We start from the raw sequence: 17,392 nt of genomic DNA, 5'->3' as shown, positions 1-17,392 counted from the left end.
TGCATTGTAATGTTCCTTTTAATCCTTGTTGCTGATAAGGGAACAGTAATAGTCTGTGACTGCATGAGTGGAAACAAAAGAATTTAGTAAAATGCCCATCTATGTCTCTGTTGGCATCACCATGCTTCCATTGCTCTAAACATTCTCTTCTTTCCTCTCTTCACTAGTTAAGCTTCTTACATCTTGATCTTTCTAAAATATTCACAAGCTCAGTCTGGCAGTTGGATCTTGATATGATCCCTGGAAAGATATCCAGCATCTACCTTTCCTGCATCCTGTGATATGGCCGTGAAAAAAGCTAATGTGGTCTTGGGATGCATCAGGCGAGGTATTTCCAGTAGAGATGAGGAGGTGTTAGTACCATTATACAAGGCACTGGTGAGACCTCATCTGGAATACTGTGTGCAGTTCTGGTCTCCCAAGTTTAAGAAAGATGAATTCAAAGTGAAACAAGTACAGAGACGGGCCACTAGGATCATCCGAGGAATGGAAAACCTGTCTTATGAAAGGAGACTCAAAGAGCCCGGCTTGTTTAGCCTAACCAAAAGAAGGCTGAGGGGAGATATGATTGCTCTCTGTAAATACATCAAAGGGATAAATACCAGGGAGGGAGAGGAATTATCTAAGATCAGTACCAGTGTGGACACAAGAACAAATGGATATAAACTGGCCATCAGAAAGTTTAGGCTTGAAATTAGATGAAGGTTTTTAACCATCAGAGGAGTGAAGTTCTGGAACAGTCTGCCAAGGGGAGTAGTGGAGGCAAAAGACATATCTGGCTTCAAGACTAAGCTTGATAAGTTTATCGAGGGGATGATGTGATGGGATAGCCTAATTCTAGCAATTAACTGATCTTTGACTATTAGCGGTAAATAAGCCTAGTGGCCTGTGATGGGATGTTAGATGGGGTGGGATCTGAGTTACTACAGAAAATTCTTTCCTGAGTGTCTGGCCGGTGAGTCTTGCCCATATGCTCAGGGTTTAACTGATCACCATATTTGGGGTTGGGAAGGAATTTTCCTCCAGGGCAGATTGGCAGAGGCCCTGGGGTTTTTTTTTGCCTTCCTCTGTAGCGTGGGGGCATGGGTCACTTGCTGGAGAATTCTCTGCACCTTGAAGTCTTTAAACCATGATCTGAGGACTTCAGTGGCTCAGATATAAGTTAGGGGTTTGTTACAGGAGTGGGTGGGTGAGATTCTGTGGCCTGTGTAGTGCAGGAGGTCGGACTAGATGATCATAATGGTCCCTTCTGACCTTAAAGTCTATGATTCTATGATCCACAGATAAGCTAGAGCAGTTTGACTACTGTTTAATAATAATTTTCGAACAGTAATGGTGGATTTTGGAATATCATAAGTAATAATAACAATTAACCACATTACACGTATAGAGTTGCTTTCCATCCAAAGCTCTTTAACAAACTTAAGATGATACATACGCAGGGATCCTGTCATGTGTCAATGGAATGCAGACACCTCTGGAGTGAAACACAGCAGCTCTTTAACAGTGCATAGCAACATTATAATAAACAAGTTCAGCACAGGAAATGAAGAAGAATCCCAGCTCTGGCTGCAAATGCAGGGAGAGTTTGAGGTTTTTATCCTATCATCCCTAATGAAAACTCCAAAATAAACATCTCTCTCAAATTCGTGATTTTAAAGGATAAAATCATGAAATTGAGGGAAATATTTATTCTGAGTGTTATAATATTATTAGCACATATTAAATCTCTATATCTCTGCACGCAAACAAAAAGGAAAGATTTCTGCTACCAAGTATGAGAATTTGAATATGCCTGTGGAAAGGCTTCAATTGATGATGTGCTGAGATTTGGCAGTTGACAGCACACCAGTGTGGTAATAATTCCAAGCTTACATCAGCCTGTAAGATGCTTCTTGTGTGTCTAGCATACAGTCTTGGAATTCTTGCCCTATTTGCTCTGTGCTGGGGGAATTGGCCCAAGAAAACAGGAAGCTAAGGGTGCATCCATTCACTCGTTGCTGTGGAATGGCTATTTTTTTTTGTGATCACAAGTAGAACTTTAGGTGTATTGTTTTTTAAAGTGAAAAATAATTTAATGGGGATGTTTCAAAAGAAAGATCTTAAGGGAGTGGGTCAGGTGAGCCTTATCCCACGACTTCAGTCTTCTGTAATGGGAAGATAGGGGAGAGGGTTGTGAGGTTATTCACATGCCTCAGTCATCCCCACCTTCTGTTTCTCTGTTAGAGCTAGAGATGGACTTGAACTAAAATCACACCCCCAAACCTATGGGCTTGTCTGCACCACAGGTTATGTTGGTATAATTTATGCTGCTTAGGGGTGTGAAAAAGCCACTCTACATCCTGAGCGACATAAGTTACACCGACCTAAGCATTGATGTGAACAGCGCTGCCTTAGTGGGAGAGCTCTTGCCCATTGTCATAGAGCATCATCACCACATGCAGCTGCACCACTCTAGCGCTTCTAGCGTAGACTAGCCCTGAGTGTGGTGAGGATGGGGACGTAGGACTTCTGGTTCATTCCCACCTTTAGTTTTGCAGCTGGCCTCTACATTGATTAGGGAGCTGAACCAAAACCTCAGATCCAAACATTATTAATGTTTGTTATTTGTGGTACAGTGACTCTAGGGGCTTCAGTGAGGGATTGGGTGCTGTACAAACACATAATAAGCAACAATCCCAGCCCCAAAGAGCTTACAATTGAAATAGAGAAGCCAGACAAAAGGTGTGGAGAAGGAGGGTTATTATGTTTATTTCCACTGATTCCTGGAGAGATTAAGTGCCTTAACCACAAGACCACCCTTCATCTTTAGCTCCCCTTGAATTAACCTTTTAGAGGGAGAGAGGGATGTTAAAATCCAGATCTGTCTCTGAATGTTGCAGCTGCAGCCCATCTCTAGCTCAAATGAAAATGAGTTTTGATACTTTTCACTCAGCGTGAAAGCCTGCTCTCTTTAACGTGTCTGAAATGATCAAAGTGCATAGTCCAGCAAGCAGGAAACTCAGATGTAAGTTTTCAGTAACATGATTCAATGTTTCTGTTGTCAGCACCTCGGGAGTGACAGAATGTGGAATTAGAAGCGCTTGAGTGGGATGGAAGGAAATTGGATCCAGAATGTAGCAGTGTCTCACTTAATCAGCAGCTCTCAAGAGAAATATCTGGCAGGATTGGCTCAGCTATTACTGTTGTGTATGGTGGGTAGGCCATTTTGCTCTCTGCCGGGCAGAGCCATGCTACCAAGGGCAGTTATTGGTAGGAGCAGCCAGGGTTGCTGCAGCAAACTAAGTAACTTTGGTGGGGAGAGGTAAGAAGCACTCCTGACAAACATGATTGGCTTGGGCAGGACTCTCTCTCTCACTCTGTTTTATAGTCTTTGAGCAGATAGTTTGTATTTCTTAAGGGTTCTGAATAAAGCTTTCCTGTGGTTTCTTGTAAATTGGCTGTTTGTTAGGGAAGATATATTTATTTTTCCAAATATTTTCCCTCTTGGACTTCTCTCTTCACCCTTCTCCCAAAGGGGCTGAGGCAAATTGCATTGGAGAGGGGGGGTGAAGTGGGGTGGGGCTGCCACGGTGCTGAATGGGTGAGACAGATGATTGACTCAGCAGTGGGTCTTGCTTTGGCCAGCTGAGTGGGTTCTGATGACCTCAACCCTGTCTCCAATGTATTCTTGCCCACACTTGACACTTGGCTTTCCCCCCCAAATCACTGCCAGTCTCCTTTGCAGCCTTTGAGGGTTAGGGGCAAAGCATTTACATTGTGCTCTTAGGTGGCAGCAATAGTTAATGTAGATTAAAACAGGAGGAGGAGCTCTCACCTCACAAGCCAAGCAGGGAGAGTTCTTGCTATGTACTTAGTGGCTAGATCCAGAGAGGAGGCAGAACTGCACTCCTCCTTACTTTAACCCCTAGGTGGCAGATGCTCAGGAGTAACATTTTCCTGAGCATTGGCCCAGGGCAGTAGGAAAGATGACTCCTTAGCTGTTGTCTTTAAGTGGATCACTCAGATGAGTGGGTCTTTACTGTTTCATTACAGCTTCTGACAGTCTGGAAGTCCCCCATCAGAAATAAAACAAGACTCATTTAGACAGGAGTGCCCAACAGGTGGAAGAGATGCATCCCAGCCCTGACCCAGTGCAAACCAGCAGCAAGATATCTGAAAGACGAGGGCATGCAGATGTGGCGGAACTGGAGTCAGGATCTGGAAAAGAGGCGTTCTTCCTGGATCAGGTTAAGCATGGCTTGTTCACTGAGAGCTCGAGGTGGATAGATTTTTGGCTTCATGAGAGAAGGCAGGAGGTGATCTTGGCTTCCATAACCATTTCTGTTGGCAGCGGGAGTAAATTCTGTAATGCAGAAACACTACTCTTGATCCATTATAAATTAAACATTTGCAAGAAGAAGCTACTTTGGCAGGGCTACAGGAACCCACAGGGCTGTATCATGCCAAGGGAATCTCTGTAAAGGACAACAGAAGAGATACTTTCTGTACATAGCAGGATACATGATGGGGTGTGTGGTATATGAGTGGTACGAATTGGAAAGGATGCATTATCCATGAGTGACAGAGCAAGTCATACAGGTCATCCTAAATGAGCATCAATTAAACCCTTTAATACCATACCACATTGTATTCTACGTGTGTTGTATGTTTTAGAGTAAAACTGTTTGGAAGAATTTTAAAAAATATTATTGATGCTCTTTTCATACCACTGAAGGGTCTCTAGATGCAATGCGCCAATCACATTGGACTAAGAGGGAGAGAAAAATGATAACTAGTCCTATTTTAGAAACCTCTAAAGCAGGGGTTGGCAAGCTTTGGCCTGCAGCCCACCAGGGTAAGCCCCCTGGCAGGTCGGGCTGGTTTGTTTAGCTGTGCGTCCGCAGGTTCGGCCGATCGCAGCTCCTACTGGTCATGGTTCGCTGCTCCAGGCCAATGGGGGCTGTGGGAAGAGGCGCGGGCCGAGGGATGTGCTGGCCTGAAATAGAAAGAATGACCTGAAATAGCTAATGAAGTCACTGTTTTAAGGCCCTGTACATCAGGACCGTTCAGGGCTAGCTGGAAGTGCTGTACCCATTAGAGTGTTGCTAATCTGTCCTTTTTGGGGCTTTAAGACTGGTGATGTTCCTAGCCCTGAAAAGTTGAGAGATATGGGACCTGAAACGTGTCACTGGTTCAGGTCTGAATGTTGTCTGTTTCCACATTTATGGGGGAAAGTCATATTTCTGTGAAAGTTGGATTTAAAATGGGGGAGAGGGAGACAAACTGTTTCAAGGTGTTCAGAAGTTAGGAATTTTGGAATGTCTTGGGGGGCAATAGATTAGAGGGCAGAACGTGGGTAAGACTATAAAAGGTATAAGACAAATTAATTTCTCACACAATTGCACAATTTTATCATATGGATAAGAACATAAGAATGACCATACTGGATCAGACCAATGGTCCGGCTAGCCCAATATCCTGTCTTCTGGATACTGCCAGGTACTTCTGCCAGGTACTTCAGAAGGAATGAATAAAACAGGGCAATTACTGAGTGATCCATCACTTGTCATCCAGCCCCAGCATATGGCAGTCAGAGGTTTAGGGACATCCAGAGCATGGGGTTGCATCCCTCATCGTTGTGGCTAATAGCAATTGATGGACCTATCCTCCATGAAAATAGCTAATTCTTTTTTGAACTCAGTTATACTTTCTGACTTCACAACATCCCCTGGCCACGAGTTCCACAGGATGACTGTGTGTAATATGAAGAAGTACTTCCTTTCCTTTGTTTTAAACCTACTGCTTATTAATTTAATTGGGTGATCCCTGGTTCTTGTGTTATGTGACGGGGTAAATAGCACTTATTCACTTTCTCCACATCATTCATGATTTTATAGATCTCTATCATTTCTCTACTTAATCATTTCTTTTCCAAGCTGAACAGTCCCAGTCTTTTTCTCTCTCCTCATATGAAAGCTATTCCATAACCCTACCTGTTTTTGTTGCCCTTTGCTGTACCTTTTCCAATTCTAATATATCTTTTTTGAGATGCGGTGGCCAGAACTGCATGCAGTACTAATGGTGTGGGTGTACTATGAATGTATGTCTCTATCACATGTGTACCTGCATAAACTGATCTATTAGAGTTGGTCAATAATTTTCCATCAAAACTTTTGTTTATGGAAAATGACTTTTTGATAAAACAGACATTTTAAACAAAAACTTCCCCTTTCACCAAAAAATTTAGATTGCCACTGAAGAACTTAAATCCTGCCAATTGAAATTCTAAATTTTTCTGCTTTAAGTGAAATTTTTGGTTTTCAGTTTTTCTACAAAAGCCCCCAAAATGGAAGAAAAATTTTGATGGAAAAAAAAGAAGTGTTTTCATCAAAGTGTTTGATGGGGAAAAATAAATTATTTCTTGACTGAATGAATTATCCAATTATAGACATTGTAGAATATGTCTGAAAAATGTGCTGTTTACTCAGGAAAAAGTCGGGTTTTCAACTCAGTGGAATGCTATATTCTTTTATTTATGTCAATCTTATTTATCAGGATAGCAGCACTACAGTTAAGGCCCATTTTTCATTTTCAGGAGAATTCCTGGGTTTTGATGGCTTACTTCTTAAGATAATTATGCTCCTAGCTCCATCTTGGTAGATTAGTTGCTAGGTGTGACTTTTTCTTATTGTAAATTGTAAGTTTTAAATATTTGAAGCTTTCTTTGAAAAAAGTATGATTGGGCCTTAATATCAGACATCTTTTTCCTCCCCACAAACCGCAGACCGAAAATCATCTTCATGTAGGAGCTATGGTTTTGCAAGCAGTTAACAATTTTGGATGGACTTTACATATTTAAGGGTTTACAAATGCCTGAAGTTAAAATTCAAATGAGAACTAAAAAGGGCAGAAGTAGCTCATAGACTCATAGACTTTAAGGTCAGAAGGAACCATGATGATCTTCTAGTCTGACCTCCTGCACAACACAGGCCACAGAATCTCACCCACCCACTCCTGTAACAAACTGTGACTATGTCTGAGCTGTTGAAGTCCTCAACGTGTGGTTTAAAGACTTCAAGGTGCAGAGAATCCTCCAGCAAGTGACCCATGCCTCACGCTATAAAGGAAGGCGAAAGACTCCCAGGGCCTCTGCCAATCAGCCCTGGAGGAAAATTTCTTCCCAACTCTAAATATGGTGATCAGCTAAACCCTGAGTATGTGGGCAAGACTCACCAGCCAGACACCCAGGAAAAAATTCTCTGTAGTAACTCAGATCCCACCCTACCTAGTGTCCCATCACAGGCCATTGGGCATATTTACTGCTAATAGTCAAAGATCAATTAATTGCCAAAATGAGGCTATCCCATCATACCATTCCTTCCATACAATTATCAAGCTTAGTCTTGAAGCCAGATATGTCTTTTGCCTCCACTGCTCCCTTTGGAAAGCTGTTTGTTCTGTGTACAACACCTTCCACAGTGGGGGGCCTATGATTGAAGATCCTAGGTACTATGTCATACAAATAAATAAATAAGTCAATATACTTTACAAACATTACGAACAATTTAAATGTCGCTCAAGCTATTTGGGACTGAAGAATCATTTACTCTGGTGAGAATTTTCTTCATTGTGATCTGGTCATGTTGAGAGATCACAGATCTATGATGAGTCTCATTGTACTGACACTGAGAGCTTTGCATGTTTCAAAATGATTCCCAAATAATTTCTTAGTTGCTGCTCTAGCAAAGCAACATTGGGGGGCAGGAGCATCACAAGCAGGTAACGATTTATCCCTTACACACACCCACACTTACATTTTGATTTAGAATTGTATCCAGAGTAGATTACAGTGAAGCAATTCTGTAACTTCCTGCTACTAAAGCTATTTTTAATAGCTACTTTTTGTCCCTGTAGCAAAGAACAGATTCCTCCTCTTGTCTGTGACAGAGGGCAAGTTCTAAAGAATAAAGGTAAATTCTTTCAGATTTTTTCTCTTTGGAGATTTCAGTAAAAATAAGTCAGTAATGACTTTTAAAATACTGATACCACCCCCTTCTGTTTACCTTCCACTGGCATACAAAGGCAGCATGCGTAATGATTCTAAAGCAGTGGGATGACAGATGTTCTTGGATGGTACTTTAACATCAATTCTGCAGAATAGACTGGTTTAGAGAACAGGGCTGAGACCCAGGAATTTTGGGTTCTGCTTCTGGCTCCACCACTGACTCCCAGTGTGAACTAAGATGACAAGTCACTTTAACACTTTGTGCCTCAGTTTGCTCCTCTGTAAAATGGGAAGAAGACCCCACACTTTCAGGGGCAATTTTAACCAGAATTAATGTTCAAACAGTGCTTTGTTGTTTCCATATGGTGGGTGACGGCTAAGGGTTGGCATGTTATTACTACCATTTATTGACAGCTCTGTTTGTTATTTAGATTATTTCATAATTGTCAGTTATGCAAATCTGAATTAACTTGCCAAGGGTAAAAATGCACCTGAGCTGATTTGAAACAAAGTTCGTTATCAGATCCATTCACATGCACTTTTCCCCTTAACCAGTTAATTCAGTTTGTATTACACCTGAGGTCCTGTGCCTGCAAAATGGTGCCATGGAGTCTTTAATGAGCAGAAATGACCAGGACCTTGATCTTAAGTGTCATTTGAAGGACCAGTTGGGAAGTTGGATTATCACTAAAGGCCAAATCCTGAAATTTCCTCGCTTAGAAGTTATTTAGGCAACACCCTTGACTTCAGTAGAAGTTTTTGCTTAGTAGCAACTTCAGAGTTTGGCCCATAAAGATTGAACTGTTCAGTGTACTTTAGTCAGTACTGAGCCAGAGGTGTGTTCTAAACATGCACCTACAGTAAATTTCCAGAGTCATTTCCAGGGTGTGTATCTAAACTCCCATTCTCTTTCCATTGATCCCAAGAAACTGTATATCATTACTGTAGCACTATAGCAGTGACACTCTGTTAAGCTTTCTGTAAACTCGTAACGAGAGAACCTAATTCTAGGTTTAATTTCAGTTGTTGGGTTTAGCGTGTGGATGCTGGGTGACCTGTGATAAACAGGAGGTCAGACTACATGATCTATGATCTGTTCTGGCCTTAAGCTCTGTAACTCCAACCTAGCCCTGAAAGAGATTAGAATGTATTTTGAAGACATGATCCTAGAAATTAGTCCCATTTTTTTTGCACTGGGTCACCTGTAGTAAACACACAAATTGTTTCTCATAGAAGCATATTCATTTCTGTTAACTCAAGATGGAGTTTTGATACTATTAGAAATTACATTAATATTCATACCAATTAAAGTCACTGGGGCATGCTACATTTTGTTTACCATGTGTTGAAAATCATTAATTTCTTTATAATTACAAGAGTACCATGTATTCACGTGGCTGTACTCTGCAATGCTATAGGAAAACTATTTCCAACTAACATTGTCAGTGTGAACTTCATGTAAAAAGTGAAACTAATTTACCTAGCCTTCTTGATTGCTTTTTCCAGCCAGATTTGCAATCCTCTTCAATTGACTTCTTTTTGTATTATTATTCTTTTAAAATAAAAATATTATTCATTTATGACAGTGTTGTTATAGCTATGTTGGTCACAGACTATTAGAGAGACAAGGTGGGTGAGGTAATTTCTTTTATTGGACCAACTTCTGTTGGTGAATGAGACAAACTTTGAACTGCAAGAGCTCTGTTGCTCAAAAGCTTGTCTCCTTCACCAACAGAAGTCAGGCCAATAAAAGATATTACCTCTCTCACCTTGTCTCTTATTTATGACAGGGATTTTCAAAGAACCCTAAGAAAATTGGTTACTCCTTTAAACATCCCAGCTAGATGTGGATGGGAACATTTTCAAAAATATATTTTCATTGAAATAAGCTGTTTCTCCAAAGCTTGAAATGTTTCACAGAGATATATAGGTTTTAACAAAGTTTTCATCCAGAGGGTTTTCTGAAGTCAAGGACTCGCTGGTAACTTCTGATATGAGAGATAGGGAGGGAGAACTGAAAATCTGATCTTTTTGAGTGGCTTTTGACACAAATCAAAAATGTTTGGGAGGACTTGCTTTCATTCCAATGTGGAACAAAAATAAATTTTGAAACTTCAAAAGTTGACACAACACAGAATTGTCATCCTCTGGCCAACTCGATCCCAGACTACAAATTAATACCCTGATCCTGCCAGTTATTTTGCATGGTGAAAGGGGTTGTTCTTATAGAGCCACTCACAGGATTGGGGCCATAGTTATGGATTTATCTTGCTGCCTTTATTTATAGAAATAAAGCATGTGAAAAATATACCAGATTGGGGAATTTGCTAAGTTCAGGGGACATCTGTAAGTGGTAAAGACATCTTAGAGACATAGATTTTAAGGTCAGAAGGAACCATTATGATCATCTAGTCTGACCTCCTGCACAGTGCAGGGCACAGAATCTCACCCACCCACTCCTGCAACAAACCCTTAACCTATGTCTGAGCCACTGAAGTCCTCAAATCATGGTTTAAAGACTTCAAGGTGCAGAGAATCCTCCAGCAAATGACCCACGTCCCATGCTGTAGAGAGAGACAAAAACCCTCCAAGGCCTCTGCCAATCTGCCTTGAAGCAAAATTCTCATGACTTAGTTTTTATAAAAGGAATATTAAACAGAGGTCTAATGCAGAATTCAGCTTTGAGATTCGGTTTTATGCAGTATTCCTTTGAGGCCAGTGGAAATTTACTTGCAGAGGAAAGTAAGAATGGGACAAGTTGGTCACTGGAGCAGTCAGGTGTGACCTTATCTACCCCAGGTAACTGAACCATTGCTAACTGAACTGGTGGGACAGCAACAGTCGGCAGTGGCCTCATTGAGGAGCACCAGATCGCCTTCCAAGGGATGTTTTGGAAACTAGACATCAAGAATGAGGAGGATCTAAAGTCAGTGACTGCTGTTGCAACCCATGTTTTCAATGATGGAGTAACAAACTGGGGTAGAATTGTGACACTTATCTCTTTTGGTGGCTTTGCTGCAAAACACCTAAAGAGCATAAACCAGGAGAATTGCATCAACACACTAGCAGGGATCATCACAGATGTGCTTGTCACAGGCAAACAAGATTGGCTAGTTAACTAAAGAAGCTGGGAGGGATTTCTTGAATTCTTCCCTGTAGAGGATCTAGAAGGTAGCATCAGAAATGTTCATGTGGCATAAATGCAGGGCCGCCCAGAGGATTCAGGGGCTCTGGGGTCTTTAGCAGCGGGGGGTCCAAGGGCGGCTCCAGGCACCAGCACGCCAAGCGTGTGCCAGGGCGGGAAGCCACGGGGGGCCCTCTGCCAGTCATGGCGAGGGTGGCAGGCAGGTTGCCTTCAGTGGCATGCCTGCGGAGGGGCCGCTGGTCCCGCGGCTTCAGTGGACCTCCCACAGGTGTGCCACCGAATCCGCGGGACCGAGGACCTCCCGCAGGCAAGCCGCCGAAGGCAGCCTGCCTGCCATGCTTGGAGCGGCAAAATACCTAGAGCTGCCCCTGGGGGGCCCCCTGCCACCAAAGACCCGGCACTTTGGCGTGGGTCCTGGGGAGGAAGGACCTCCCGCTGCTGAATTGCTGCTGAAGACCCGGAGCGGAAGAAGCTCCGGGGGCCTGGGCCCTGCTAGAGTTTTCCGGGGCCCCCAGAGCGAGTGAAGGACCCTGCTCCAGGGGCCCCAAAAAACTCTCATGGAGGCCCCTGCGGGGCCCAGGGCCTGGAGCAAATTGCCCCACTTGCCCCCCCCCGGCGGCCCTGCATAAATGACCTAAATGCCAGGTGGACTAGATCTCCTTTGCATCTGGAGTTAGTGAACTGCACACTTCGTGCTGTGAAAGAATACCTATGACACTGTACTTCATGGGAACATAGAGAATAACATCTGCAAAAACAGCAAGATGTGCTGTTCTGGATACAGGTTTCTTGCAGAATTTCCTCCATAGTTACACTGTCCTTGCACTATGCTAATGCAGTTATAGGCCACGTCTACATTATGCGATAATATCGAATTAGCTAAAATCGGTTTAATAAAACTGATATTATAAATTCGATTTCACACGGCCACACTAGGCACAGTAATCGCTTTCCCATGGCATGCTAGGTCGATTTCTGAAGTGTTGCATTTGTGTAGCTATTCCTAGCTATCCCATATTCCCCAGTCCCCCCCCCCTTGGAATTCGGGTAATCATGGCGGTGGTTCTGTAAATGTCGTCAGTCATTCCTTCCTCCGGGAAAACAACACTGACAATCCTTTCGCGCCTTTTCCCTGGATTGCCCTGGCAGTACGCCATAGCACGGCAACCATGGAGCCCGTTCAGCTTTTTTTTTTCCGCACCATATAGTTACTGATGCCGTGGACAGAGGCGATACTCCACGCACACAGCAGCATTCATTTGCTTTTGCATGATAGCAGAGAGGTTACCAGTTTTCTTGTACCGTCTACTCTGGAGTAAACTGCAATGAGATGACTGGTTATTTCTCCCCTCTGTACTGTCCCTGCTATCATGAGTGCCCCTGGCATGAGATCGGCCGAGGCGCAAAACAAAATTGGGATGACTCCCGATCAATCCCTCCTTTATGGTTCTAAAAATAGAGTCAGTCCTGCCTAGAATAAGGGCAAGTGTACTAGAGGACCAGTGTATCAGAGCACAGCTGCTCCGTGTCAATTTTCTACAGGTGCCCTTCAACAACCCACCCGTTGCTTCCCTCCTCCCCCAACCTTCCTGGCCACCTGTCAGTGTCCCCCCCATTTGTGTCATGAATTATAAAAATGCAGAATAAAAACAAGACTTGTTAGTGAGATAAATGGGGAGCAGCCTCCCGGGCTATGACAGTCCAGGCAGGACAATAACCGTCGGGAGAGAGCCCAGGATGCTGCTGCTATGACAGTCCAGCATACAGAATCTTTTCTTACACAGGAAAGGAGGGTCTGATTGAAGCTCAGCCCCCAGTTCTATGATGAGACTACGCCTTCTGCCTATCTACTGGATCACAGAATCATTCCTTTTTACCAGCGCCCCCATATTCAGTTAAAAGTTGGAGCGCTCAGGGTTCATATACAGTTACCTCACTGCACCGTCTCCACCAACGAGAGAAACGAACTCTTCACTGCTGCACATCGTCTACCAGCAGCACAGTAACACATAGCGTACATTAAGAAGTCAAAAATGATTTTTCCCTTCTTTCAGTGTGGGGAAGAACAGAGCTAATTCCCTACACCCAGACATTGTTGACCTACACATGGACTCAGCCAGAAGACAAACTTCAGATCTGCTCGAACTGGAACTCGTCTCAGTTACCCCCTCCCTCCCTCCATGGGTGCCATTATTCTTTGCTTTCCTTACACATCAGCAGCACTGTAGCTGGAATTTTTTCAACGCTGTCATTTCTGTTCTGTAACGGAGCTCTGAACAACAGATTTGCTCCCCTAAACATCAATCAGTATCCCCTTACGTCCATGCTGAACTCTTTTGGATTGACTGCATCCCACCCATTGCTTATACAGACTCCACGCGGGCAAACACGAAATGATATTCAGAATTCGCGGGATTTTCTGTTACCTCCCCTGCATCCAGTCAGATTCTCCATACATCATGTCACGGGATACCCGGACAATAATCGATTCCACCACACTAACCCTAATCCATATTTATATCATTTATCTACCCTCTTCTGAATAACAAAATCATTATTAAATTGCTCTTAATCAATAAAACATTTTGTACGGGTACAGCGTTAAATCGATTTAACGCTGTTTAAATCGATTTAAACGCGTAGTGTAGACCAGGCCATACAGTCTTCAGGGTACCTAGCTCTGTAGTTTTGGACATTGCTCCCTGAAGCAGTGGCTAGTGGGATATTTTGAAAGGCTTTCAGGAAGCATGTTGAGCTTGAATTTCCCAAGTGTACAGAAGGCCTGTGTGTATAATAAAATCCTGCTGTGCTCTCTCCTCGGAGACTGAATCTTGATTACTCAATTCTACATGATACATACATGTCATAAGCTTTCATGCTGTGAATTCTCATATTTGTATTTTGTGCTAGGGAGATGTAATCTCTTGCATGAGATTTTTGTTTTATTTTCATGATGGTGGGAAATCTTCAGCAAACAGGTTACTTAACTGAAAATGCAGCACTAAGGCAGAGACAGACAGTTCATGCAGATAGGGTCTGGAGTCTGAAGGAATCACATGGGAAAATATACACAGGTTGTGTCTGTACTTCCAACCAAACCGTAGCTGTATCAGCCACGCAATGTAGGTGGGGCGATCTGTTTGCAGAGAATAGAGGTGGGCAGCATATCAATAGGTGGGAGGTGGGAAGCAAATGCAGGAGCTGCAGCTGCTGTTTTCTGCACCAGGGAACAATGTGTTTTCCCTGCAAACCACCACCTGACTCCACACCTCCTCTCTCTTTCAGGGAGTGGGATTCTGCCCACTGCTCAGGAGTGTAGATGAAGGGAAAAGCCCTCGCTACACTCACACAGTAGTGGCCAGAACCTGACATTTCACGTCTTTCCTGCATTGCAGCATCTGGCTTACTGAATACTGAGAAATTAGAAAGGAAAATCATTTCCTTGCCCTTCATTTTCATTTTGCTTTATAACAAAACGCAGCAATGATCTGCAAACAAAATGGAACAGACAATACTGGCAACATCAAAGATCAGCAGTCACAGGTTGGAAACTATAGACTGAAGCAAAGCAGTCTCCTCTCACAAGACTATGCAACAATAGGCTATACTGGTGACTTATGAAGTGCGAGCTCCCCTGAGTTACGGGAGAAGCTTTTAGGCAAGATCGTGGCATGGCAGGTGGATCCACTGAGGTATTCTTGCCATTGATGAAAGGTACTCAGCATTCCATGACCAGTGACTGAATCTTCTCAGCTGGATGCCCTTGTACCTTAGGGAGTAGCTCCTACTGACAGTGTTCCACAGGCGAGTTTGAGAGTCCTAAGGCAGTCTGGGAGGCCTTTTTCTTCATTGTGGCCTTTGTTTGCTTCACTGAGTTTTATTTACTCTCCTCAGGGCTGGGGTCTGCTTTGGGCATTGACTGATGGCGACTGCATCACCTACTGTGCTAAGGTTTGTGTTTGTTTTTAGTAACCTCTTTGCTGCCTAGCTACATATGATTATTGGTGTGATTTAAACCTGCAAATAAATAGAATAAATAAAGGCATCTGATGCCAGGAGGTTATAGAGAAGGGACTCAGCAAACAGATACAAATAACCCCTCTCTCCTGCCTCAGCTCAACTTGGAGACATTACAAAAAAAGAGAGAAAACCAACATGAGGTGTAAAGAGAGCAACCAAGTAAGTGCCTAAGGATCTGGACCAGCTCCCATTGAAGCTAATGGGAGTCTAAGCATTCATTTCATTAGTATGGGGATGGCCCGTAAGCCTGTATCCCATTCCCAACCCCTGGTCTAGAATCGCTGTCATTACCATGCTCTGTCTTATCTAACCTTAGGCCAGACAGCATAAGGGTACATCTACACTACCCGCCAGATTGGCGGGTAGCGATCAATCTATCGGGGATTCATTTATTGCGTGTAGTGTAGACGTGATAAATTGATCCCCGATCGCTCTCCCGTTGACTGCTGAACTCCAGCAGTGCGAGAGGTGGAAGCAAAGTCGACGAAGGAGCTGCGGCCGTCGATCCAGTGCCGCGAGGACATGAAGAAAGTAATTTTAATTCGATCTAAGATACGTCGACTTCAGCGATGCTATTCTCGTAGCTGAAGTTGTGTATCTTAGATTGATCCTCGCCCCTCCCCCCCAGTGTAGACCAGGCCTAAGATTAGTCCAGTGAATAAGTGTTTGTAGGATATGACCCTTAGATTGTAGCTTGAGGAAGGGACCCATGGCCAGATTCTGATCTCTGTTATACTAGTAAATCCAGAGTAACTCAATTACATTCAGTGACGTTGCTCCAGGTCAGTTACTGTGTAAATGACTTCAGGTGAGTTGCTCGTGATGTATATGATAACTTGGGTCATCAGCAGGGACTGAGCCTGGGCTATCTTCATCTAAAATCACAAGCCTCTACTGTTTGAGTTAAAGGACTAATGCATTAGGTAAGAATGGTAGCAGGCCCATAAACTTTCTATGTGGACCAGCTACTAGAACGGGCCAAAGACTCAGTGCCTGTTACATTTACACCAGTGTAAATGAGATCAAAATTTGATCTCAGTGTTTTTGGGTGAAAGCTGGTCTCGCTGAAATGGATGGGAGTTCTGCCATTGACTTCAGTGGAGCCAGGCTTTTGCCCTTTGTCTTTAAAGTGCTATACACACATGATTATATATGAGTAGATAATAATAGAGACAGAACCATAGAAGGATTAGCTAAACCTGTTTTCGACTCACTCTCACACATAGGTTTGTGTATCTCAGTGTTGTTATAAATAGCTACATTTCCTCCATGTGGACAATGCAAGTAATTCCTCTCTTATATAAAGATTTTAAAGCCACATTGGTTTTATTTTTATGTGTTATTTATTCATTTTCTTTTCAAGCAAACTCCAGCTAGAGGGGCACAGGGCAACGGTGCCAATATAAGGGCATTTCCACAATGGGGGAAAGCACACAAAGGTCAGACCATTTAACTTATAATTATCTTTTCTTACTGTCTCCACTCCAGGACCAGGTTTCTTCTATGGGCGCTGAACTACCAGCTACGTATGCCTATTGCCTGTGATGGAAGAACTTGATGTTAATGTGAGGTAGGAGAAACCGTGTGGCATACTGTACATTGCAGATCTTCTGGCTATGGAGCTGCAGGAGGTCAATAATAACATAGCATGTTTGCAAAGCTGCGGGATGTTGGATTTTTCTGCTTGCCTGTATTGCTACTGCAGCAATATTTGGTTTTGGGTTTCCTTGAGTATGCTTGGTTAGGTAGCTTTGCGCTGTTATTTTTATGAATGTGGAGCCACCACAGCTAAACCCACAGTAGTGCAATACAACATTACTAAGCTCTGTATCACATCTCCCACATGTCACAAGTCAGAGCCTAACCTGAGGGAGCTGTTTAAGTTGAGGGGAGGGGTGGGGAGAGAGGAGGGCAAGAGTCAGTTTACACCAGCTGAGGATTTGCTCCTAGATTTTTATTCAAAAATTATTTTTTGATTTTTATTATAAAAATGAAGAGCCTGGTTATCCTCTTCCTTACACAGAGGTAAACCTAGAATAACACCACTGAAATCTAATAACACCACTAATCTATTAGATTTCTTTGAAGGGGTCAACAAACTTGTGGACAAGGGGGATCCAGTGGACATAGTGTACTTAGATTTCCAGAAAGCCTTTGACAAGGTCCCTCACCAAAGGCTCTTACGTAAATTAAGCTGTCATGGGATAAAAGGGAAGGTCCTTTCATGGACTGAGAACTGC

At 43.2% G+C, this 17,392-nt stretch overlaps 1 protein-coding gene across 4 annotated transcripts in view; it reads left to right on the top strand.

Annotated features, from left to right (window-relative positions):
- The window catches only part of HTR4 (5-hydroxytryptamine receptor 4), a 241,880-nt gene that overhangs the window by 63,235 nt on the left and 161,253 nt on the right, over positions 1 to 17,392 (top strand). For all 4 annotated transcript variants that reach the window (XR_012656299.1, XM_032794387.2, XM_032794386.2 and 1 more), the window contains exon 2: positions 16,641 to 16,722. Coding sequence is in view for 3 of the 4 variants with exons in the window: in XM_032794387.2 (XP_032650278.1) it covers positions 16,697 to 16,722 (26 nt within the window). In the remaining variant the exon portion in view is untranslated. The remainder of the gene's footprint in view (positions 1 to 16,640; positions 16,723 to 17,392) is intronic.

The sequence above is a fragment of the Chelonoidis abingdonii genome, chromosome 7 (genome assembly GCF_003597395.2).
Source record: "Chelonoidis abingdonii isolate Lonesome George chromosome 7, CheloAbing_2.0, whole genome shotgun sequence".
Classification (NCBI taxonomy): domain Eukaryota; kingdom Metazoa; phylum Chordata; order Testudines; family Testudinidae; genus Chelonoidis; species Chelonoidis abingdonii.
This window is presented reverse-complemented; position numbering and strand designations above follow the sequence as displayed.